The sequence below is a fragment of the Amblyomma maculatum genome, unplaced genomic scaffold (assembly GCF_055883805.1).
Source record: "Amblyomma maculatum isolate TAMU_Amacu unplaced genomic scaffold, ASM5588380v1 scaffold_23, whole genome shotgun sequence".
In the NCBI taxonomy this organism is placed as follows: Eukaryota; Metazoa; Arthropoda; class Arachnida; order Ixodida; family Ixodidae; genus Amblyomma; species Amblyomma maculatum.
The window spans coordinates 3,305,552-3,329,600 of NW_028146748.1; the positions used below are offsets into that span (position 1 = coordinate 3,305,552).

Here is a 24,049-nt window from a genome sequence, read left to right on the forward strand (position 1 = left end):
GGGGATGTACATGCATACATGTTATGATCCAACGCGCGTTACATGTGGTCATCAATACAACAATGTCGGCATCGTTAGCCCATTTGGTCTCACAACAAAGAACCGTGTGTGCCAACGCTGCAGAAACCGCGCCTCCCCGTCTAGTTCGAGCCGCTCTGACAGGTATTCCCAGAGCAGGAGGCGCAGGCTCTGCAGCGCCGGGTACATGGCTCGTACTGGCTGCCTGCGTGCTTCCGCCAGGCAGCGGCGCTTCCACAAGACAAAAAGGGTACATGCCACAACTAGCCGCGCGAATGCACCCCGCGGTTGGTTTCTCCGCACCGAAAACATACGGTGTACTAGGTGCCACATAACCTTTGACACCCGACACTCAAAAGCGAAATGATCGCCAATCTCCGGTGCTCCGCACTGCGGGCACTGATTGTTGGGGACAACCCCCCATCGATAGAGGCGATCCCGGGTCGGGAGTACGCCCCACCGCTGTCGCCACTCGAAGTCTTTAACTTGGTCTGGCATTGTGCTTGCGGCCCATGTTCTCCATCTCCTAGAATCGGTTCGCTCCGCCTCTTCTGCGCTGAGGCGAGCACACGCCATGAGGGCGCTTATCTCGGTTGGCGGCACTTCCTCTATGTTTACCTCTGGCAGCTCTACATTAAGCGTTTCCTGGAACCTGGCGGCCGCTTGGTAGAAAGGGTGCGGCGTTTCTGCTCGCGGCCCCAAATGTCTTTGAGGGGTGAAGGCCCTCCTCGCAGTGCTTAGCCAGTACAAGAGCAGGGGCCGTCCTGGGTAATCTGCTTGGTCCAAAAGTCCGACGACAAGCTTGGTCAGCATAGTCCGCGCAACCGTTTGGACGCACGGTACACCGAGGCCTCCTCTACTACGGGGAAGTTGCACAAGATGTCGCGCCACTAGGGCTGTCTGTCCTCCCCAGAGGAAAGTGCCTACAAGGGAGGAGAGTCTCCCTGCCGTGCGCCTTGGCATCACTGCCACTCTTGCCACGTAGAACGCAAAGGCAAGCGCGCTGTTCTTAATTACCGCAATTTTGGCGGCCGTTGACAAGTCAAACCGCGCAGCGTTTGCGAAAACCCTGTTGGCTTTGTCGATACTCAGGGTCCAAGTAGCTGGGGATACTCCTCCTTCTTGAAAGAGTACTCCCAGTACCCTAACAGCTTCTACCAAGGGGATCGGTTCTGGTAGTGCCTCTTGGAAGCTGCCAAAGCGGAGAGCGTGACTTTTTCCTACATTCAGTTTTGCTCCCGAGAGCGATGCATATTCTCTAAAGACTGTCATGAACCTCTGCAGGCTTTGTCCATCACGCACAAACAGGGAGATATCATCGGCGTACGCCATTATCTTCACCTCGTCTTGTCCTATCCCCGGAAAGCCGCGGATGCGACGCTCGCTGACGACGCGCCGCAGCAGTGGGTCCAGTGACAGGACAAACAGTGCTGGAGACAATGGGCAACCCTGCCGCACTCCTCGGGTTACCGCAAAATTGGGGAGCAACTCCCCGTTCAATAACATGTCACACGACACATCTTCATACAGAAGCTTTATGATCCCTATGACTTCTTCTGGGATCCCATAGGACCTTAAAACTTGATATAAATATGGGTGTTCGACCCTGTCGAAGGCCTTAGCCTGATCCAGTGAAACAAACACTCCGCTCACTCTTTTCTCCTGTGCATATGCGAAAACGTCCCGGGTGAACGTGAGCGCTGCAAATACGGAGCGTCCCTTTGATCTTAGCCAAAAGGCCGAGAAGCGATAAATTGACAAGGAACTGCAGTTCGATCCCATCAAAAATGTATGCCCAAGTGGTGCCACTTATCGGTTGTTGCAGAAACAGCGTCGGTCCACCGTTTTTTGTTTGTAGCACTTGAGCTATGGTTTACCAAATCTCGACACATCCCTTGAAGGGGATTCTTAATCAAACCATTCTTTATTGCCTCAAATAATGGACTCACATGCAATGACATGCGGAAAAAGTAACCCAAGGTGTCACTGCATGCACGAGGCGCCCAACAATGCAATAAGACAGGCATTGAGAGGATTGCTGTGTTAGGCACATGGATAGCAGTGAGCTCGAATGAAAAAAGTTAGTTGGCCTCATCTTTGAGTTGTGATTGTCCTCCCCCAAAAACCGTGAGTCGCTTAGCTAGTCCCGGAAGTAGTGCAGTACCGGGTAGACCCGTGGCAGAGGTACAGCAAGCCCAGAATGCTCTGCCGCATTACAAAAAATAGTATAATGTCAGGGTTACAAATTACAACTGGCAACTGATATCAAGCTGTTAAAACAGTGTTTTCCAGAAATGTTTTGTACATTTGCAAGCAATGCTTTATTGCAGATACCTACTGCTATTAAGGCAAAAGCCTTTATTGCCTCATAGTTGTCGTTAGCAAAAGTGTCACATTTTTGCCACAGCACTTATTGGTCGCGAAGGGAAGACGTCGTGGAGGTGTCGACCAATCACAGAGCAACACCACAGTATGTGCAAATGCATAGCTTATATGTCCATATGTCAATCAATGAGCAGTTACTAATTAAAAAGGAAATAAATAAGTAAATAATTATTTATATGCTATGTCCTGGTTATTGCACTAATTACTCAATATTGGCTAGGTAAACAATTATTACTAATTATTTACAGTTGCGAAAATATAATTACTAATTATTACCACACTGTAAAACCAACCACATTGGCTAGATAAACAATTATTACTAATTATTTATAGTTGCATAGTATACTTACTAATTATTACCACACTCTGTAAAACCAACCACATTGGCTACATAAACAATTATTAATAATTATTTACAGTTGCGTAAATAATTACTACACTCTGTAAAACCAACCACATTGGCTAGGTAAACAATTATTACTAATTATTTACAGTTACGTAAATATAATTACTAATTATTACCACACTGTAAAACCAACCACAATGGCTAGGTAAACTTTTAATACTAATTATTTACATTTGCGTAAATATAATTACCAATTACTTCCACACTCTGCAAAACCAACCACAATGGCTAGGTAAACTATTACTAATTATTTACAGTTGCGAAAATATAATTACTAATTATTACCACACTGTAAAACCAACCACATTGGCTAGATAAACAATTATTACTAATTATTTATAGTTGCATAGTATACTTACTAATTATTACCACACTCTGTAAAACCAACCACATTGGCTAGATAAACAATTATTAATAATTATTTACAGTTGCGTAAATAATTACTACACTCTGTAAAACCAACCACATTGGCTAGGTAAACAATTATTACTAATTATTTACAGTTGCGTAAATATAATTACTAATTATTACCACACTGTAAAACCAACCACAATGGCTAGGTAAACTTTTAATACTAATTATTTACATTTGCGTAAATATAATTACCAATTACTTCCACACTCTGCAAAACCAACCACAATGGCTAGGTAAACTATTACTAATTATTTACAGTTGCGAAAATATAATTACTAATTATTACCACACTGTAAAACCAACCACATTGGCTAGATAAACAATTATTACTAATTATTTATAGTTGCATAGTATACTTACTAATTATTACCACACTCTGTAAAACCAACCACATTGGCTACATAAACAATTATTAATAATTATTTACAGTTGCGTAAATAATTACTACACTTTGTAAAACCAACCACATTGGCTAGGTAAACAATTATTACTAATTATTTACAGTTGCGTAAATATAATTACTAATTATTACCACACTGTAAAACCAACCACAATGGCTAGGTAAACTTTTAATACTAATTATTTACATTTGCGTAAATATAATTACCAATTACTTCCACACTCTGCAAAACCAACCACAATGGCTAGGTAAACTATTATTACTAATTATTTACAGTTGCGAAAATATAATTACTAATTATTACCACACTGTAAAACCAACCACATTGGCTAGATAAACAATTATTACTAATTATTTATAGTTGCATAGTGTACTTACTAATTATTACCACACTCTGTAAAACCAACCACATTGGCTACATAAACAATTATTAATAATTATTTACAGTCGTAAATAATTACTACACTCTTTAAAACCAACCACATTGGCTAGGTAAACAATTATTACTAATTATTGACAGTTGCGTGAATATAATTACTAATTATAACCACACTCTGTAAAACCAACCACAATTGCTAGGTAAACTGTTATTACTAATTATTTACAGTTGCGTAAATATAATTACTAATTATTACCACACTGTAAAACCAACCACAATGGCTAGGTAAACTTTTAATACTAATTATTTACATTTGCGTAAATATAATTACCAATTACTTCCACACTGTAAAACCAACCACAATGGCTAGGTAAACTATTATTACTAATTATTTACAGTTGCGAAAATATAATTACTAATTATTACCACACTGTAAAACCAACCACATTGGCTAGATAAACAATTATTACTAATTATTTATAGTTGCATAGTATACTTACTAATTATTACCACACTCTGTAAAACCAACCACATTGGCTACATAAACAATTATTAATAATTATTTACAGTTGCGTAAATAATTATTACTAATTATTGACAGTTGCGTGAATATAATTACTAATTATAACCACACTCTGTAAAACCAACCACAATTGCTAGGTAAACTATTATTACTAATTATTTACAGTTGCGTAAATATAATTACTAATTATTACCACACTGTAAAACCAACCACAATGGCTAGGTAAACTTTTATTACTAATTATTTATAGTTGCATAGTATACTTACTAATTATTACCACACTCTGTAAAACCAACCACATTGGCTACATAAACAATTATTAATAATTATTTACAGTTGCATAAATAATTACTACACTCTGTAAAACCAACCACATTGGCTAGGTAAACAATTATTACTAATTATTTACAGTTGCGTAAATATAATTACTAATTATTACCACACTGTAAAACCAACCACAATGGCTAGGTAAACTTTTAATACTAATTATTTACATTTGCGTAAATATAATTACCAATTACTTCCACACTCTGCAAAACCAACCACAATGGCTAGGTAAACTATTACTAATTATTTACAGTTGCGAAAATATAATTACTAATTATTACCACACTGTAAAACCAACCACATTGGCTAGATAAACAATTATTACTAATTATTTATAGTTGCATAGTATACTTACTAATTATTACCACACTCTGTAAAACCAACCACATTGGCTACATAAACAATTATTAATAATTATTTACAGTTGCGTAAATAATTACTACACTCTGTAAAACCAACCACATTGGCTAGGTAAACAATTATTACTAATTATTTACAGTTGCGTAAATATAATTACTAATTATTACCACACTGTAAAACCAACCACAATGGCTAGGTAAACTTTTAATACTAATTATTTACATTTGCGTAAATATAATTACCAATTACTTCCACACTCTGCAAAACCAACCACAATGGCTAGGTAAACTATTATTACTAATTATTTACAGTTGCGAAAATATAATTACTAATTATTACCACACTGTAAAACCAACCACATTGGCTAGATAAACAATTATTACTAATTATTTATAGTTGCATAGTGTACTTACTAATTATTACCACACTCTGTAAAACCAACCACATTGGCTACATAAACAATTATTAATAATTATTTACAGTCGTAAATAATTACTACACTCTTTAAAACCAACCACATTGGCTAAGTAAACAATTATTACTAATTATTGACAGTTGCGTGAATATAATTACTAATTATAACCACACTCTGTAAAACCAACCACAATTGCTAGGTAAACTGTTATTACTAATTATTTACAGTTGCGTAAATATAATTACTAATTATTACCACACTGTAAAACCAACCACAATGGCTAGGTAAACTTTTAATACTAATTATTTACATTTGCGTAAATATAATTACCAATTACTTCCACACTGTAAAACCAACCACAATGGCTAGGTAAACTATTATTACTAATTATTTACAGTTGCGAAAATATAATTACTAATTATTACCACACTGTAAAACCAACCACATTGGCTAGATAAACAATTATTACTAATTATTTATAGTTGCATAGTATACTTACTAATTATTACCACACTCTGTAAAACCAACCACATTGGCTACATAAACAATTATTAATAATTATTTACAGTTGCGTAAATAATTATTACTAATTATTGACAGTTGCGTGAATATAATTACTAATTATAACCACACTCTGTAAAACCAACCACAATTGCTAGGTAAACTATTATTACTAATTATTTACAGTTGCGTAAATATAATTACTAATTATTACCACACTGTAAAACCAACCACAATGGCTAGGTAAACTTTTATTACTAATTATTTATAGTTGCATAGTATACTTACTAATTATTACCACACTCTGTAAAACCAACCACATTGGCTACATAAACAATTATTAATAATTATTTACAGTTGCGTAAATAATTACTACACTCTGTAAAACCAACCACATAACAGTAAAAGTCGGAAAAAAAAGTCGGAAAAAAAAGTCGGAAAAAAAAGTCGGAAAAAAAAGTCGGAAAAAAAAGTCGGAAAAAAAGTCGGAAAAAAAAGTCGGAAAAAAAAGTCGGAAAAAAAAGTCGGAAAAAAAGTCGGAAAAAAAAGTCGGAAAAAAAAGTCGGAAAAAAAAAGTCCAAAAATTTCTAGAACAAAACAAAGCAGTTTTTCTGTTTTTTTTTTTCAATTGTGCCTTCTCCCCCCAAAAGGGGGAGATGCTGGGCCGGTCCCGGAAGTAGTGCAGTACCGGGTCGACCCGTGGCGGAGTTGGAGCAAGCCCCGAACACTCCGCCGCGCTACAAAAATCAGTTTAATATCATGGGTACAATTAGAACCCGTAACAGATATTAAGCTGTTAAGAACAGAGATGGCTTTCGACAATGCTTGGGACATTGGAACAAGAAAATGGTCATGGGTTCCCCTAGAGCGGGAACATCCATAGGGGGGGGATCTCCAGGTTTACCAAGTCTTCGGAATGTCAATGCAAATGGGAGACCAATTGCAGTGGCATACAAAAGACCCGGCCGCACAAGAGATCAGCCGATCGGGCAGTGTCGTGACGGTGGCATGAAGAACCGGTGCCGGAGCACCGAGCCCTCACGCCAGCCATTCAGGGCACCCAATCATCCGAAGGGCAAGGGGGGTCCCAAGCATTCCCGGAAAGGGAATGGTTAAAGGCTGGTTCTAAGAACCAAGGCCTTGAGTAGAATCCCGACCCCTGGCATCAGTCAAAGCGCAACACTCGGCCAAAGGCCAAGATATACTGACCCGAAGGTACAGTACTACACTTTGATCTTAGCCAAAAGGCCGAGAAGCGATAAATTGACAAGGAACTGCAGTTCGATCCCATCAAAAATGTATGCCCAAGTGGTGCCACTTATCGGTTGTTGCAGAAACAGCGTCGGTCCACCGTTTTTTGTTTGTAGCACTTGAGCTATGGTTTACCAAATCTCGACACATCCCTTGAAGGGGATTCTTAATCAAACCATTCTTTATTGCCTCAAATAATGGACTCACATGCAATGACATGCAGAAAAAGTAACCCAAGGTGTCACTGCATGCACGAGGCGCCCAACAATGCAATAAGACAGGCATTGAGAGGATTGCTGTGTTAGGCACATGGATAGCAGTGAGCTCGAATGAAAAAAGTTAGTTGGCCTCATCTTTGAGTTGTGATTGTCCTCCCCCAAAAACCGTGAGTCGCTTAGCTAGTCCCGGAAGTAGTGCAGTACCGGGTAGACCCGTGGCAGAGGTACAGCAAGCCCAGAATGCTCTGCCGCATTACAAAAAATAGTATAATGTCAGGGTTACAAATTACAACTGGCAACTGATATCAAGCTGTTAAAACAGTGTTTTCCAGAAATGTTTTGTACATTTGCAAGCAATGCTTTATTGCAGATACCTACTGCTATTAAGGCAAAAGCCTTTATTGCCTCATAGTTGTCGTTAGCAAAAGTGTCACATTTTTGCCACAGCACTTATTGGTCGCGAAGGGAAGACGTCGTGGAGGTGTCGACCAATCACAGAGCAACACCACAGTATGTGCAAATGCATAGCTTATATGTCCATATGTCAATCAATGAGCAGTTACTAATTAAAAAGGAAATAAATAAGTAAATAATTATTTATATGCTATGTCCTGGTTATTGCACTAATTACTCAATATTGGCTAGGTAAACAATTATTACTAATTATTTACAGTTGCGAAAATATAATTACTAATTATTACCACACTGTAAAACCAACCACATTGGCTAGATAAACAATTATTACTAATTATTTATAGTTGCATAGTATACTTACTAATTATTACCACACTCTGTAAAACCAACCACATTGGCTACATAAACAATTATTAATAATTATTTACAGTTGCGTAAATAATTACTACACTCTGTAAAACCAACCACATTGGCTAGGTAAACAATTATTACTAATTATTTACAGTTACGTAAATATAATTACTAATTATTACCACACTGTAAAACCAACCACAATGGCTAGGTAAACTTTTAATACTAATTATTTACATTTGCGTAAATATAATTACCAATTACTTCCACACTCTGCAAAACCAACCACAATGGCTAGGTAAACTATTACTAATTATTTACAGTTGCGAAAATATAATTACTAATTATTACCACACTGTAAAACCAACCACATTGGCTAGATAAACAATTATTACTAATTATTTATAGTTGCATAGTATACTTACTAATTATTACCACACTCTGTAAAACCAACCACATTGGCTAGATAAACAATTATTAATAATTATTTACAGTTGCGTAAATAATTACTACACTCTGTAAAACCAACCACATTGGCTAGGTAAACAATTATTACTAATTATTTACAGTTGCGTAAATATAATTACTAATTATTACCACACTGTAAAACCAACCACAATGGCTAGGTAAACTTTTAATACTAATTATTTACATTTGCGTAAATATAATTACCAATTACTTCCACACTCTGCAAAACCAACCACAATGGCTAGGTAAACTATTACTAATTATTTACAGTTGCGAAAATATAATTACTAATTATTACCACACTGTAAAACCAACCACATTGGCTAGATAAACAATTATTACTAATTATTTATAGTTGCATAGTATACTTACTAATTATTACCACACTCTGTAAAACCAACCACATTGGCTACATAAACAATTATTAATAATTATTTACAGTTGCGTAAATAATTACTACACTTTGTAAAACCAACCACATTGGCTAGGTAAACAATTATTACTAATTATTTACAGTTGCGTAAATATAATTACTAATTATTACCACACTGTAAAACCAACCACAATGGCTAGGTAAACTTTTAATACTAATTATTTACATTTGCGTAAATATAATTACCAATTACTTCCACACTCTGCAAAACCAACCACAATGGCTAGGTAAACTATTATTACTAATTATTTACAGTTGCGAAAATATAATTACTAATTATTACCACACTGTAAAACCAACCACATTGGCTAGATAAACAATTATTACTAATTATTTATAGTTGCATAGTGTACTTACTAATTATTACCACACTCTGTAAAACCAACCACATTGGCTACATAAACAATTATTAATAATTATTTACAGTCGTAAATAATTACTACACTCTTTAAAACCAACCACATTGGCTAGGTAAACAATTATTACTAATTATTGACAGTTGCGTGAATATAATTACTAATTATAACCACACTCTGTAAAACCAACCACAATTGCTAGGTAAACTGTTATTACTAATTATTTACAGTTGCGTAAATATAATTACTAATTATTACCACACTGTAAAACCAACCACAATGGCTAGGTAAACTTTTAATACTAATTATTTACATTTGCGTAAATATAATTACCAATTACTTCCACACTGTAAAACCAACCACAATGGCTAGGTAAACTATTATTACTAATTATTTACAGTTGCGAAAATATAATTACTAATTATTACCACACTGTAAAACCAACCACATTGGCTAGATAAACAATTATTACTAATTATTTATAGTTGCATAGTATACTTACTAATTATTACCACACTCTGTAAAACCAACCACATTGGCTACATAAACAATTATTAATAATTATTTACAGTTGCGTAAATAATTATTACTAATTATTGACAGTTGCGTGAATATAATTACTAATTATAACCACACTCTGTAAAACCAACCACAATTGCTAGGTAAACTATTATTACTAATTATTTACAGTTGCGTAAATATAATTACTAATTATTACCACACTGTAAAACCAACCACAATGGCTAGGTAAACTTTTATTACTAATTATTTATAGTTGCATAGTATACTTACTAATTATTACCACACTCTGTAAAACCAACCACATTGGCTACATAAACAATTATTAATAATTATTTACAGTTGCGTAAATAATTACTACACTCTGTAAAACCAACCACATAACAGTAAAAGTCGGAAAAAAAAGTCGGAAAAAAAAGTCGGAAAAAAAAGTCGGAAAAAAAAGTCGGAAAAAAAAGTCGGAAAAAAAAGTCGGAAAAAAAAGTCGGAAAAAAAAGTCGGAAAAAAAGTCGGAAAAAAAAGTCGGAAAAAAAAGTCGGAAAAAAAAAGTCCAAAAATTTCTAGAACAAAACAAAGCAGTTTTTCTGTTTTTTTTTCAATTGTGCCTTCTCCCCCCAAAAGGGGGAGATGCTGGGCCGGTCCCGGAAGTAGTGCAGTACCGGGTCGACCCGTGGCGGAGTTGGAGCAAGCCCCGAACACTCCGCCGCGCTACAAAAATCAGTTTAATATCATGGGTACAATTAGAACCCGTAACAGATATTAAGCTGTTAAGAACAGAGTGTTTTTCAGAAATGTTTTGTACATTTCCTAGCAGTTTTATTGCAGACACCTACTGTTGTTGTTCATTCCTTTTTAGGGGAAATCTCATCTGTAAAGTTTTATTCCTGCTGTGGGGTGAGTGTATTGTTGTGCGTGTAGGAAGTCTTTCTAACTCGAGCTGCTGAAGTCCACCGAAGTGCGAGCCCTTCAATTTGCAGCTACGTGTTTAGCATAGACTTCACGAGAAGCTGCGATGGTATCGCTCACCGCCAGCTTCTTGAAGAGACGCATGTAGCGTTTGCTACAGAGGCGCCTCATCACTTTGTCATTGTTGGGGTCCCAGGAGCCCAGGGCCCCAACAACGACTGCCTCGATGCTGACCCGCTGGAATTTCCGGAGCAGGTATTGGCGAACGGGTTCGTACTTGGCGATCTTACTCTCCCGTGCAGCATCGAAGGCGGTTTTGCGATTGTCAAAGGGACATGTGACATCGATGACAATCGCTGTTTCCCCGCGCGCCAGAACAAGATCTGGGCGGAGGTTCGTGTCACCCACGGGCCGGTTCTCATGGGTGACGGTGAATCGCTTCTCAGCGGCTGTCTTCAGCCGGTCGACGATCCTGTTGTGTCGGCTGGTGTAGGCGACGCTCTGGCGCATGCAGTGGCAGAGAACATGCGGGAGGGATTCCTTGTCTTGCCCGCATCTCCGACACCGCTGTTCAGCAGCGACATCCCACGGCCTGGCTCCGTTGAGGGGCAGCAGGTTCAGCCTCGCACGGTGCACGAAGCGCCAATCGCAGAAGCGAGTGAAGCGCCCCGTCCTCATGAAGTGGGAACTGCTACGGTCGGCTGCTACGCACTCCATCACTTTCCCCTGGTTAGGCTTTTCGTGGAGATTGTGATCTCGTGCGCGCATAGCGATGCTCCGAAGTGTCCTCACCACTTTCGTGCGCTGCTTCTGCGTGACGGTCACGTCGGCGCGAGTGATGCTGGGGCCCCCCTCTTGCATCTCCCACGTGACCGCCAGGCGCCGGGAAGCTTTGCGAGCCTCCGTCCATACAGACTGAAGCTGCGTTGCCCTAGCTCGGAAGTCTCCCTCCGTCTCCCCTGTCAGGTAGGCAGCGATGTCCTCATCCGTGGCTGGTCGGCGTAGTCTCTTCGTCGTGATGGCAGTAACGGCATGCAGCGCTAGATCTCGCACCTCTAGATCAAGAGAGGAGAGGAGCTTAAATGCATTGTCAATGCGGCAGATGTCGCTCAGCTCCGCTGCGAGGGGGATGCCGACCGAGCCCGATGCTGCACTGCCGTAGAGGTATTCATTGGCTGCGGTTCCTGGAAGATAAAGGGATTTTTTGATTAGTGGCCGCAGTGCATCGTCGAGGCGCGCCCACTCTGACTTGCCCAACACACCGCACCGCATGGAGAAATTGAGCGCTGGATATACAAATGTTTTCACAGCGTCCAATCTCTGCCAAGGGGCGAGCATTGAGCTAAGCAGGCGGCGGCCGGTGTTGATGGCCTGGTCCACAGTAGCTCTGTCCGGGAAGACGTTGAACCCCACAGGGCGGCCCAGGAACGTCTGGCTTTCAAAATCCTGGATAATTGGGATCTCAGCTCCTGCAATAAAGAAAGGAGTCAGTCTTGTACCAACCGGTGTTTTGCCGCTCAGATGAAGAGTGCGGCACTTCGCTGGGTTAAGCTGTAGTCCCAGCCTAGAAGAAAGGGATTCAACAGTATTAATGCGGGCTTGAAGCATCTCCGGGTTATTGGCCAGGGGGGTGAGGTCATCGGCGTAGGCCAGGATGTTGTGCTGCCTCTCGCCTCCCTGCACAGCACGCAAAACAGGGTCAATGACAAAATTAAACAAGAGCCCGCTCAGTGGGCATCCCTGTCGAATCCCTGCAGAAATGTCGATCGGCCTTGTTGATCCTTCTTGTCCTATGATGGTGGTGGTGTTGTCCCTGTAGAGGTCAGCGACGATCGAACAGAAGTCGCTGCCGGCGCCTGCTCCACGTAGTGCGTCGATGAGGGCGTTGTGGGCGACAGATCCAAAGGCGTTGCTGAAGTCAAGGAACGCCACGCACAGCTCCCCACCGCCACCCCTCGCTGCGTCAAGGCGCTCCCGCAGCACGAAGTTGTGCTCAAACACACCATCGTGCGGCAGGAACCCCTTTTGACAACGAGAGAGCAGCTCGTGTTCAGCGATCCATCGCTGCAGCCGAGTGGCGAGACACCCAGCATACAGCTTTGAAATCGTCGACCCGAGTGCGATGGGGCGCCAGTTCGTGACGTCCTCCGCAGGTCCCTTCTTGTGGATGAGGATGGTCCGGGACTCCTTCCATGCCGGGGGCACTCTCTTGAACTTGAGGCAGGCGTTGAATGCTGCTGTCAGGAAGGCTGCTTCAGGGTCTGTCGTCTTCCAGTGCTGGTAGGTGATTCGGTCGTTGCCGGGCGCGGTGTTCTCACATTTCCTCAGCTTCGTCAGGACCTCCTCTTCGGTGAACTTGTCTAGAGGGAATTCCGTGAGGTCGCTGCTCTTGGCCTTGTTGAGAAGAAGGCTGGTGTCCACCTCCTTGGGGCCCCACATTGCAGTGAAGTGGTTCTCGAGATCCTGTAAAGGAACCGTGCACATAGGCGACTCGCCGTCCACAATCAGGCGTACTGCTCGGCGGCGATTCCTGCGGTAAAGAGACTGGATCTGCTGAGCGTTGTCGGGGTTGGTCGGACGGCGCGGCTTACCTCCGGCCGGAGCCTTTGGCAGCTTTACCGCCTTTCCAACCTCGGTGATGGCCTCCTCCAAGATGGAAAGAAAACCATCCCAACCCTCAGCAGACACAGGCTCACGCAGCAAACACCGGAGGCGCCTGGTGTGGTCGACGAGTATGCCCTCGCACTCCAGTTCATCAGAAAGAGAATCAGTTAGTGCTCCCTGGGTGGCAGTTGCGTCATGGTGGCCGCCGCCGTCGTCGTCTTGAAGCTGCGATGTATTGCTTTCCTCGCTGATTGTTGACAGGTGAGCCTGTAGTCCGTCGCCTGCCTGCAAGGAAGGAGAATCTTGTGAATTCTCCATCTCCCTGCTGCTGTTGGGTGTGCTGCTGGCAGGCACGGGAATTCCCTGGTCATCCTGCTGGGATGGGGAGGTGGGAAAAATTAGTGCTGGTGTTGCTGCTCTCGTTGTGGTGCTGCTCTCTGGAGGAGGAGAGATGGGGGTTAGTGGTCGTGGCTCTTCCTGGCCCGCTTCCTCCCCATTGGTGTCTTGTTGAGGCGTTGCTGGTGGTGTCCTTGCATCTTGGCTGATGTCCTCTGCTTGTGGGGGCTCTAGATCCGGTGGTCTGGCATCCCGTGATGGTGTCCGTCTTAGTCTTCTCGTCGCCGCTAACGGTGGCACGGGACGAGGCGGTAATCCCTGCATGGCAGTCTGTTTGCGGTGCCACATGTGATGATTTTCCAGCCCTCTTTTCGATGGAAAAGAGAGCTGGCAATCACCGCACTTGTGGCTGTGCAAGTCAGTGCTGGCCACCTCGAGCTTCTCTCCAGTAAGACAGGGATGCGCTTTTGGCCGAGGACCGACCTCTCTGTGGCAGAGAGTGCAAAAATGCGTGACCTGGCTTATGCGCACCCCATGCTCACTTTCAAGATGCCGAGTCAGGGACTGCCGCCTGGACGTCCACAATACCGGGGAGTACGCAGTAGCGCATCCCTCTTCCGTACATCGGAACGTCCTCGCCAGCGGAAAGAACAGCGTAAGGCTGTTCCCATCACGGCGAGGTTGCGATCCGGGCTGTGGCGGTTCTTGATTGTTGGCCGGGCTTGGACTGGTGGACGGCGATCGGACTGGAATGCGGCTTCTGCTGGCGGTGAAGGCGCTGCTTGTCGGGGGCGATGACATCACTACTAGCGGCGGCGGTCGTCTGGAAGAAATGGCGGGGTGTATCCGCGCGACATACTGCGATAATGGATTTCCTTCCGCAGAAGAGGTCAGCGCTGCAGCTCCCACGGGGAAAAAGACTATCCAGAAAGAACAGCTAACATACACTAATAATGAGACTGAAAAACCAAAGTGCGCGCAGAAAAAAAAAAAAAAGAGAATGCTCAACACCAAAAAAAAAAAAAAAAAACAATATGAGAGCCCTCACCAAGCTCGTAGCAAAGCAAAACAAAAGATGGAGCTGAACAGGAGAGAAACACCAGTAAACACCACACACAAATCACCCTCAACACAATACAAGTGAAAAAGAGCAACGCAGCAACTAATAAAAATCGTCACTCAATTACCAGGCAGACGCGGCAAAGAGCCCTCACCAAGCTCAAAGAAAAAAAAAAAAAGAGGTTTAACGGGAGCGAGACATGGGAAACACCACACTTGACTGGAAAACGGCTCTTGTCAATGAAATCACATTGCAGGAACCCAATAAATCAGCACCTCAACTAAAATAAAAGGGCACACATGCAAAGAATTCGCACTAAGCTCTCAAAAAAAAAGAAAAAAAAAAAAAAAAACTGGTGGCAATGCAACAAAAAGTAATAAAATAATAATAATTAAAGGCACAACCGGAGAGAAACAGCGGCAGATACTACATGAACAAACCAACAAGGATGGCAAAGAATTTGAACACAAACAAAAAAGTAAAAAAAAAAAAAAAACTAGCAAAGACGGAAAAAGAAAAAAAAAGTTTAAGGGCAGAAAGCACTACATGAATAAACCGATTGCAAAGAATGTGAGCACAAACAGAACGGAGAGGTTAAAGAAAAGCAAAAAAAAGAAAAACTAGGACAAAAAAAAAAAAAAAAAACTAGCAAATTAAGCAAAAAGAACACTTGAAGGACAAAAAACACTGCCAGATACTACATAAACAAGCCAACAATGGGGATAGGAAACACTCAATGAACTAGTAAAAAAAGAGAGCTCTCACCAAGCTCTCACAGCAACCGGGAATCCAGGGACAGCAGGGGTTCCAAGAACAGCAGGTCCGGATGGTCCATGAGTCCAGGGGTCCAGGGTCAGCAGGGGGGTCCAGGGTCAGCAGGGGGTCCAGGAACAGCACGGGGTCCAGGGGTCCAGGATACTACTACACTTTGATCTTAGCCAAAAGGCCGAGAAGCGATAAATTGACAAGGAACTGCAGTTCGATCCCATCAAAAATGTATGCCCAAGTGGTGCCACTTATCGGTTGTTGCAGAAACAGCGTCGGTCCACCGTTTTTTGTTTGTAGCACTTGAGCTATGGTTTACCAAATCTCGACACATCCCTTGAAGGGGATTCTTAATCAAACCATTCTTTATTGCCTCAAATAATGGACTCACATGCAATGACATGCAGAAAAAGTAACCCAAGGTGTCACTGCATGCACGAGGCGCCCAACAATGCAATAAGACAGGCATTGAGAGGATTGCTGTGTTAGGCACATGGATAGCAGTGAGCTCGAATGAAAAAAGTTAGTTGGCCTCATCTTTGAGTTGTGATTGTCCTCCCCCAAAAACCGTGAGTCGCTTAGCTAGTCCCGGAAGTAGTGCAGTACTGGGTAGACCCGTGGCAGAGGTACAGCAAGCCCAGAATGCTCTGCCGCATTACAAAAAATAGTATAATGTCAGGGTTACAAATTACAACTGGCAACTGATATCAAGCTGTTAAAACAGTGTTTTCCAGAAATGTTTTGTACATTTGCAAGCAATGCTTTATTGCAGATACCTACTGCTATTAAGGCAAAAGCCTTTATTGCCTCATAGTTGTCGTTAGCAAAAGTGTCACATTTTTGCCACAGCACTTATTGGTCGCGAAGGGAAGACGTCGTGGAGGTGTCGACCAATCACAGAGCAACACCACAGTATGTGCAAATGCATAGCTTATATGTCCATATGTCAATCAATGAGCAGTTACTAATTAAAAAGGAAATAAATAAGTAAATATTTATTTATATGCTATGTCCTGGTTATTGCACTAATTACTCAATATTGGCTAGGTAAACAATTATTACTAATTATTTACAGTTGCGAAAATATAATTACTAATTATTACCACACTGTAAAACCAACCACATTGGCTAGATAAACAATTATTACTAATTATTTATAGTTGCATAGTATACTTACTAATTATTACCACACTCTGTAAAACCAACCACATTGGCTACATAAACAATTATTAATAATTATTTACAGTTGCGTAAATAATTACTACAATCTGTAAAACCAACCACATTGGCTAGGTAAACAATTATTACTAATTATTTATAGTTACGTAAATATAATTACTAATTATTACCACACTGTAAAACCAACCACAATGGCTAGGTAAACTTTTAATACTAATTATTTACATTTGCGTAAATATAATTACCAATTACTTCCACACTCTGCAAAACAAACCACAATGGCTAGGTAAACTATTACTAATTATTTACAGTTGCGAAAATATAATTACTAATTATTACCACACTGTAAAACCAACCACATTGGCTAGATAAACAATTATTACTAATTATTTATAGTTGCATAGTATACTTACTAATTATTACCACACTCTGTAAAACCAACCACATTGGCTAGATAAACAATTATTAATAATTATTTACAGTTGCGTAAATAATTACTACACTCTGTAAAACCAACCACATTGGCTAGGTAAACAATTATTACTAATTATTTACAGTTGCGTAAATATAATTACTAATTATTACCACACTGTAAAACCAACCACAATGGCTAGGTAAACTTTTAATACTAATTATTTACATTTGCGTAAATATAATTACCAATTACTTCCACACTCTGCAAAACCAACCACAATGGCTAGGTAAACTATTACTAATTATTTACAGTTGCGAAAATATAATTACTAATTATTACCACACTGTAAAACCAACCACATTGGCTAGATAAACAATTATTACTAATTATTTATAGTTGCATAGTATACTTACTAATTATTACCACACTCTGTAAAACCAACCACATTGGCTACATAAACAATTATTAATAATTATTTACAGTTGCGTAAATAATTACTACACTTTGTAAAACCAACCACATTGGCTAGGTAAACAATTATTACTAATTATTTACAGTTGCGTAAATATAATTACTAATTATTACCACACTGTAAAACCAACCACAATGGCTAGGTAAACTTTTAATACTAATTATTTACATTTGCGTAAATATAATTACCAATTACTTCCACACTCTGCAAAACCAACCACAATGGCTAGGTAAACTATTATTACTAATTATTTACAGTTGCGAAAATATAATTACTAATTATTACCACACTGTAAAACCAACCACATTGGCTAGATAAACAATTATTACTAATTATTTATAGTTGCATAGTGTACTTACTAATTATTACCACACTCTGTAAAACCAACCACATTGGCTACATAAACAATTATTAATAATTATTTACAGTCGTAAATAATTACTACACTCTTTAAAACCAACCACATTGGCTAGGTAAACAATTATTACTAATTATTGACAGTTGCGTGAATATAATTACTAATTATAACCACACTCTGTAAAACCAACCACAATTGCTAGGTAAACTGTTATTACTAATTATTTACAGTTGCGTAAATATAATTACTAATTATTACCACACTGTAAAACCAACCACAATGGCTAGGTAAACTTTTAATACTAATTATTTACATTTGCGTAAATATAATTACCAATTACTTCCACACTGTAAAACCAACCACAATGGCTAGGTAAACTATTATTACTAATTATTTACAGTTGCGAAAATATAATTACTAATTATTACCACACTGTAAAACCAACCACATTGGCTAGATAAACAATTATTACTAATTATTTATAGTTGCATAGTATACTTACTAATTATTACCACACTCTGTAAAACCAACCACATTGGCTACATAAACAATTATTAATAATTATTTACAGTTGCGTAAATAATTATTACTAATTATTGACAGTTGCGTGAATATAATTACTAATTATAACCACACTCTGTAAAACCAACCACAATTGCTAGGTAAACTATTATTACTAATTATTTACAGTTGCGTAAATATAATTACTAATTATTACCACACTGTAAAACCAACCACAATGGCTAGGTAAACTTTTATTACTAATTATTTATAGTTGCATAGTATACTTACTAATTATTACCACACTCTGTAAAACCAACCACATTGGCTACATAAACAATTATTAATAATTATTTACAGTTGCGTAAATAATTACTACACTCTGTAAAACCAACCACATAACAGTAAAAGTCGGAAAAAAGTCGGAAAAAAAAGTCGGAAAAAAAAGTCGGAAAAAAAAGTCGGAAAAAAAAGTCGGAAAAAAAAGTCGGAAAAAAAAAGTCCAAAAATTTCTAGAACAAAACAAAGCAGTTTTTCTGTTTTTTTTCAATTGTGCCTTCTCCCCCCAAAAGGGGGAGATGCTGGGCCGGTCCCGGAAGTAGTGCAGTACCGGGTCGACCCGTGGCGGAGTTGGAGCAAGCCCCGAACACTCCGCCGCGCTACAAAAATCAGTTTAATATCATGGGTACAATTAGAACCCGTAACAGATATTAAGCTGTTAAGAACAGAGTGTTTTTCAGAAATGTTTTGTACATTTCCTAGCAGTTTTATTGCAGACACCTACTGTTGTTGTTCATTCCTTTTTAGGGGAAATCTCATCTGTAAAGTTTTATTCCTGCTGTGGGGTGAGTGTATTGTTGTGCGTGTAGGAAGTCTTTCTAACTCGAGCTGCTGAAGTCCACCGAAGTGCGAGCCCTTCAATTTGCAGCTACGTGTTTAGCATAGACTTCACGAGAAGCTGCGATGGTATCGCTCACCGCCAGCTTCTTGAAGAGACGCATGTAGCGTTTGCTACAGAGGCGCCTCATCACTTTGTCATTGTTGGGGTCCCAGGAGCCCAGGGCCCCAACAACGACTGCCTCAATGCTGACCCGCTGGAATTTCCGGAGCAGGTATTGGCGAACGGGTTCGTACTTGGCGACCTTACTCTCCCGTGCAGCATCGAAGGCGGTTTTGCGATTGTCAAAGGGGCATGTGACATCAATGACAATCGCCGTTTCCCCGCGCGCCAGAACAAGATCTGGGCGGAGGTTCGTGTCACCCACGGGCCGGTTCTCATGGGTGACGGTGAATCGCTTCTCAGCGGCTGTCTTCAGCCGGTCGACGATCCTGTTGTGTCGGCTGGTGTAGGCGACGCTCTGGCGCATGCAGTGACAGAGAACATGCGGGAGGGATTCCTTGTCTTGCCCGCATCTCCGACACCGCTGGTCAGCAGCGACATCCCACGGCCTGGCTCCGTTGAGGGGCAGCAGGTTCAGCCTCGCACGGTGCACGAAGCGCCAATCGCAGAAGCGAGTGAAGCGCCCCGTCCTCATGAAGTGGGAACTGCTACGGTCGGCTGCTACGCACTCCATCACTTTCCCCTGGTTAGGCTTTTCGTGGAGATTGTGATCTCGTGCGCGCATAGCGATGCTCCGAAGTGTCCTCACCACTTTCGTGCGCTGCTTCTGCGTGACGGTCACGTCGGCGCGAGTGATGCTGGGGCCCCCCTCCTGCATCTCCCACGTGACCGCCAGGCGCCGGGAAGCCTTGCGAGCCTCCGTCCATACAGACTGAAGCTGCGTTGCCCTAGCTCGGAAGTCTCCCTCCGTCTCCCCTGTCAGGTAGGCAGCGATGTCCTCATCCGTGGCTGGTCGGCGTAGTCTCTTCGTCGTGATGGCAGTAACGGCATGCAGCGCTAGATCTCGCACCTCTAGATCAAGAGAGGAGAGGAGCTTAAATGCATTGTCAATGCGGCAGATGTCGCTCAGCTCCGCTGCGAGGGGGATGCCGACCGAGCCCGATGCTGCGCTGCCGTAGAGGTATTCATTGGCTGCGGTTCCTGGAAGATAAAGGGATTTTTTGATTAGTGGCCGCAGTGCATCGTCGAGGCGCGCCCACTCTGACTTGCCCAACACACCGCACCGCATGGAGAAATTGAGCGCTGGATATACAAATGTTTTCACAGCGTCCAATCTCTGCCAAGGGGCGAGCATTGAGCTAAGCAGGCGGCGGCCGGTGTTGATGGCCTGGTCCACAGTAGCTCTGTCCGGGAAGACGTTGAACCCCACAGGGCGGCCCAGGAACGTCTGGCTTTCAAAATCCTGGATAATTGGGATCTCAGCTCCTGCAATAAAAAAAGGAGTCAGTCTTGTACCAACCGGTGTTTTGCCGCTCAGATGAAGAGTGCGGCACTTCGCTGGGTTAAGCTGTAGTCCCAGCCTAGAAGAAAGGGATTCAACAGTATTAATGCGGGCTTGAAGCATCTCCGGGTCATTGGCCAGGGGGGTGAGGTCATCGGCGTAGGCCAGGATGTTGTGCTGCCTCTCGCCTCCCTGCACAGCACGCAAAACAGGGTCAATGACAAAATTAAACAAGAGCCCGCTCAGTGGGCATCCCTGTCGAATCCCTGCAGAAATGTCGATCGGCCGTGTTGATCCTTCTTGTCCTATGATGGTGGTGGTGTTGTCCCTGTAAAGGTCAGCGACGATCGAACAGAAGTCGCTGCCGGAGCCTGCTCCACGTAGTGCGTCGATGAGGGCATTGTGGGCGACAGATCCAAAGGCGTTGCTGAAGTCAAGGAACGCCACGCACAGCTCCCCACCGCCACCCCTCGCTGTGTCAAGGCGCTCCTGCAGCACGAAGTTGTGCTCAAACACACCATCGTGCGGCAGGAACCCCTTTTGACAACGAGAGAGCAGCTCGTGTTCAGCGATCCATCGCTGCAGCCGAGTGGCGAGACACCCAGCATACAGCTTTGAAATCGTCGACCCGAGTGCGATGGGGCGCCAGTTTGTGACGTCCTCCGCAGGTCCCTTCTTGTGGATGAGGATGGTCCGGGACTCCTTCCATGCTGGGGGCACTCTCTTGAACTTGAGGCAGGCGTTGAATGCTGCTGTCAGGAAGGCTGCTTCAGGGTCTGTCGTCTTCCAGTGCTGGTAGGTGATTCGGTCGTTGCCGGGCGCGGTGTTCTCACATTTCCTCAGCTTCGTCAGGACCTCCTCTTCGGTGAACTTGTCTAGAGGGAATTCCGTGAGGTCGCTGCTCTTGGCCTTGTTGAGAAGAAGGCTGGTGTCCACCTCCTTGGGGCCCCACATTGCAGTGAAGTGGTTCTCGAGATCCTGTAAAGGAACCGTGCACATAGGCGACTCGCCGTCCACAATCAGGCGTACTGCTCGGCGGCGATTCCTGCGGTAAAGAGACTGGATCTGCTGAGCGTTGTCGGGGTTGGTCGGACGGCGCGGCTTACCTCCGGCCGGAGCCTTTGGCAGCTTTACCGCCTTTCCAACCTCAGTGATGGCCTCCTCCAAGATGGAAAGAAAACCATCCCAACCCTCAGCAGACACAGGCTCACGCAGCAAACACCGGAGGCGCCTGGTGTGGTCGACGAGTATGCCCTCGCACTCCAGTTCATCAGAAAGAGAATCAGTTAGTGCTCCCTGGGTGGCAGTTGCGTCATGGTGGCCGCCGCCGTCGTCGTCTTGAAGCTGCGATGTATTGCTTTCCTCGCTGATTGTTGACAGGTGAGCCTGTAGTCCGTCGCCTGCCTGCAAGGAAGGAGAATCTTGTGAATTCTCCATCTCCCTGCTGCTGTTGGGTGTGCTGCTGGCAGGCACGGGAATTCCCTGGTCATCCTGCTGGGATGGGGAGGTGGGAAAAATTAGTGCTGGTGTTGCTGCTCTCGTGGTGCTGCTCTCTGGAGGAGGAGAGATGGGGGTTAGCGTTCGTGGCTCTTCCTGGCCCGATTCCTCCCCATTGGTGTCTTGTTGAGGCGTTGCTGGTGGTGTCCTTGCATCTTGGCTGATGTCCTCGGCTTGTGGGGGCTCTAGATCCGGTGGTCGTGCGTCCCGTGATGGCGTCCGTCTTAGTCTTCTCGTCGCCGCTAACGGTGGCACGGGACGAGGCGGTAATCCCTGCATGGCAGTCTGTTTGCGGTGCCACATGTGATGATTTTCCAGCCCTCTTTTTGATGGAAAAGAGAGCTGGCAATCACCGCACTTGTGGCTGTGCAAGTCAGTGCTGGCCACCTCGAGCTTCTCTCCAGTAAGACAGGGATGCGCTTTTGGCCGAGGACCGACCTCTCTGTGGCAGAGAGTGCAAAAATGCGTGACCTGGCTTATGCGCACCCCATGCTCACTTTCAAGATGCCGAGTCAGGGACTGCCGCCTGGACGTCCACAATACCGGGGAGTACGCGGTAGCGCATCCCTCTTCCGTACATCGGAACGTCCTCGCCAGCGGAAAGAACAGCGTAAGGCTGTTCCCATCACGGCGAGGTTGCGATCCGGGCTGTGGCGGTTCTTGAATGTTGGCCGGGCTTGGACTGGTGGACGGCGATCGGACTGGAATGCGGCTTCTGCTGGCGGTGAAGGCGCTGCTTGTCGGGGGCGATGACATCACTTCTAGCGGCGGCGGTCGTCTGGAAGAAATGGCGGGGTGTATCCGCGCGACATACTGCGATAATGGATTTCCTTCCGCAGAAGAGGTCAGCGCTGCAGCTCCCACGGGGAAAAAGACTATCCAGAAAGAACAGCTAACATACACTAATAATGAGACTGAAAAACCAAAGTGCGCGCAGAAAAAAAAAAAAAAGAGAATGCTCAACACCAAAAAAAAAAAAAAAACAATATGAGAGCCCTCACCAAGCTCGTAGCAAAGCAAAACAAAAGATGGAGCTGAACAGGAGAGAAACACCAGTAAACACCACACACAAATCACCCTCAACACAATACAAGTGAAAAAGAGCAACGCAGCAACTAATAAAAATCGTCACTCAATTACCAGGCAGACGCGGCAAAGAGCCCTCACCAAGCTCAAAGAAAAAAGAAAAAAAAAAAGAGGTTTAACGGGAGCGAGACATGGGAAACACCACACTTGACTGGAAAACGGCTCTTGTCAATGAAATCACATTGCAGGAACCCAATAAATCAGCACCTCAACTAAAATAAAAGGGCACACATGCAAAGAATTCGCACTAAGCTCTCAAAAAAAAAGAAAAAAAAAAAAAAAAAACTGGTGGCAATGCAACAAAAAGTAATAAAATAATAATAATTAAAGGCACAACCGGAGAGAAACAGCGGCAGATACTACATGAACAAACCAACAAGGATGGCAAAG

At 42.8% G+C, this 24,049-nt stretch overlaps 1 protein-coding gene, 2 non-coding genes and 4 pseudogenes across 3 annotated transcripts; all 7 read right to left on the minus strand.

Moving 5' to 3' along the window:
- Window positions 1-1,636: 1,636 nt before the first annotated feature.
- On the minus strand, window positions 1,637-22,728 carry LOC146171409 (uncharacterized). The gene is made up of 6 exons (XM_084586549.1): window positions 22,675-22,728; window positions 22,481-22,567; window positions 21,215-22,237; window positions 13,934-14,020; window positions 12,718-13,690; window positions 1,637-1,680 (listed from the first exon to the last, which is right to left on the minus strand). Exons 1-6 carry the CDS (start codon window positions 22,726-22,728, stop codon window positions 1,637-1,639), a joined length of 2,268 nt encoding a protein of 755 aa, XP_084442675.1.
- Window positions 2,149-2,319, minus strand: LOC146171410 (U2 spliceosomal RNA; annotated as a pseudogene).
- On the minus strand, window positions 6,783-6,975 carry LOC146171411 (U2 spliceosomal RNA). The gene has a single exon (XR_014702925.1). It is a non-coding gene; the product is annotated as a U2 spliceosomal RNA (small nuclear RNA).
- LOC146171412 (U2 spliceosomal RNA) lies at window positions 7,206-7,388 on the minus strand. Its single transcript, XR_014702942.1, has one exon. It is a non-coding gene; the product is annotated as a U2 spliceosomal RNA (small nuclear RNA).
- LOC146171413 (U2 spliceosomal RNA) lies at window positions 7,768-7,938 on the minus strand (annotated as a pseudogene).
- LOC146171414 (U2 spliceosomal RNA) lies at window positions 10,764-10,936 on the minus strand (annotated as a pseudogene).
- LOC146171415 (U2 spliceosomal RNA) lies at window positions 19,311-19,483 on the minus strand (annotated as a pseudogene).
- Window positions 22,729-24,049: the final 1,321 nt, after the last annotated feature.

Coding starts and splice junctions, on each gene's coding strand:
- LOC146171409 (XM_084586549.1), bottom strand. CDS start 22,728: ATGCAAGGACACCACCAGCAACGCCTCAACAAGACACCAATGGGGAGG. Junction 22,568..22,674: donor CACCAATGGGGAGGAATCGG/GCCAGGAAGAGC, acceptor CCATCCCAGCAG/GATGACCAGGGAATTCCCGT. Junction 13,691..13,933: donor AAGATTCTCCTTCCTTGCAG/GCAGGCGACGGA, acceptor TCCATCTTGGAG/GAGGCCATCACCGAGGTTGG.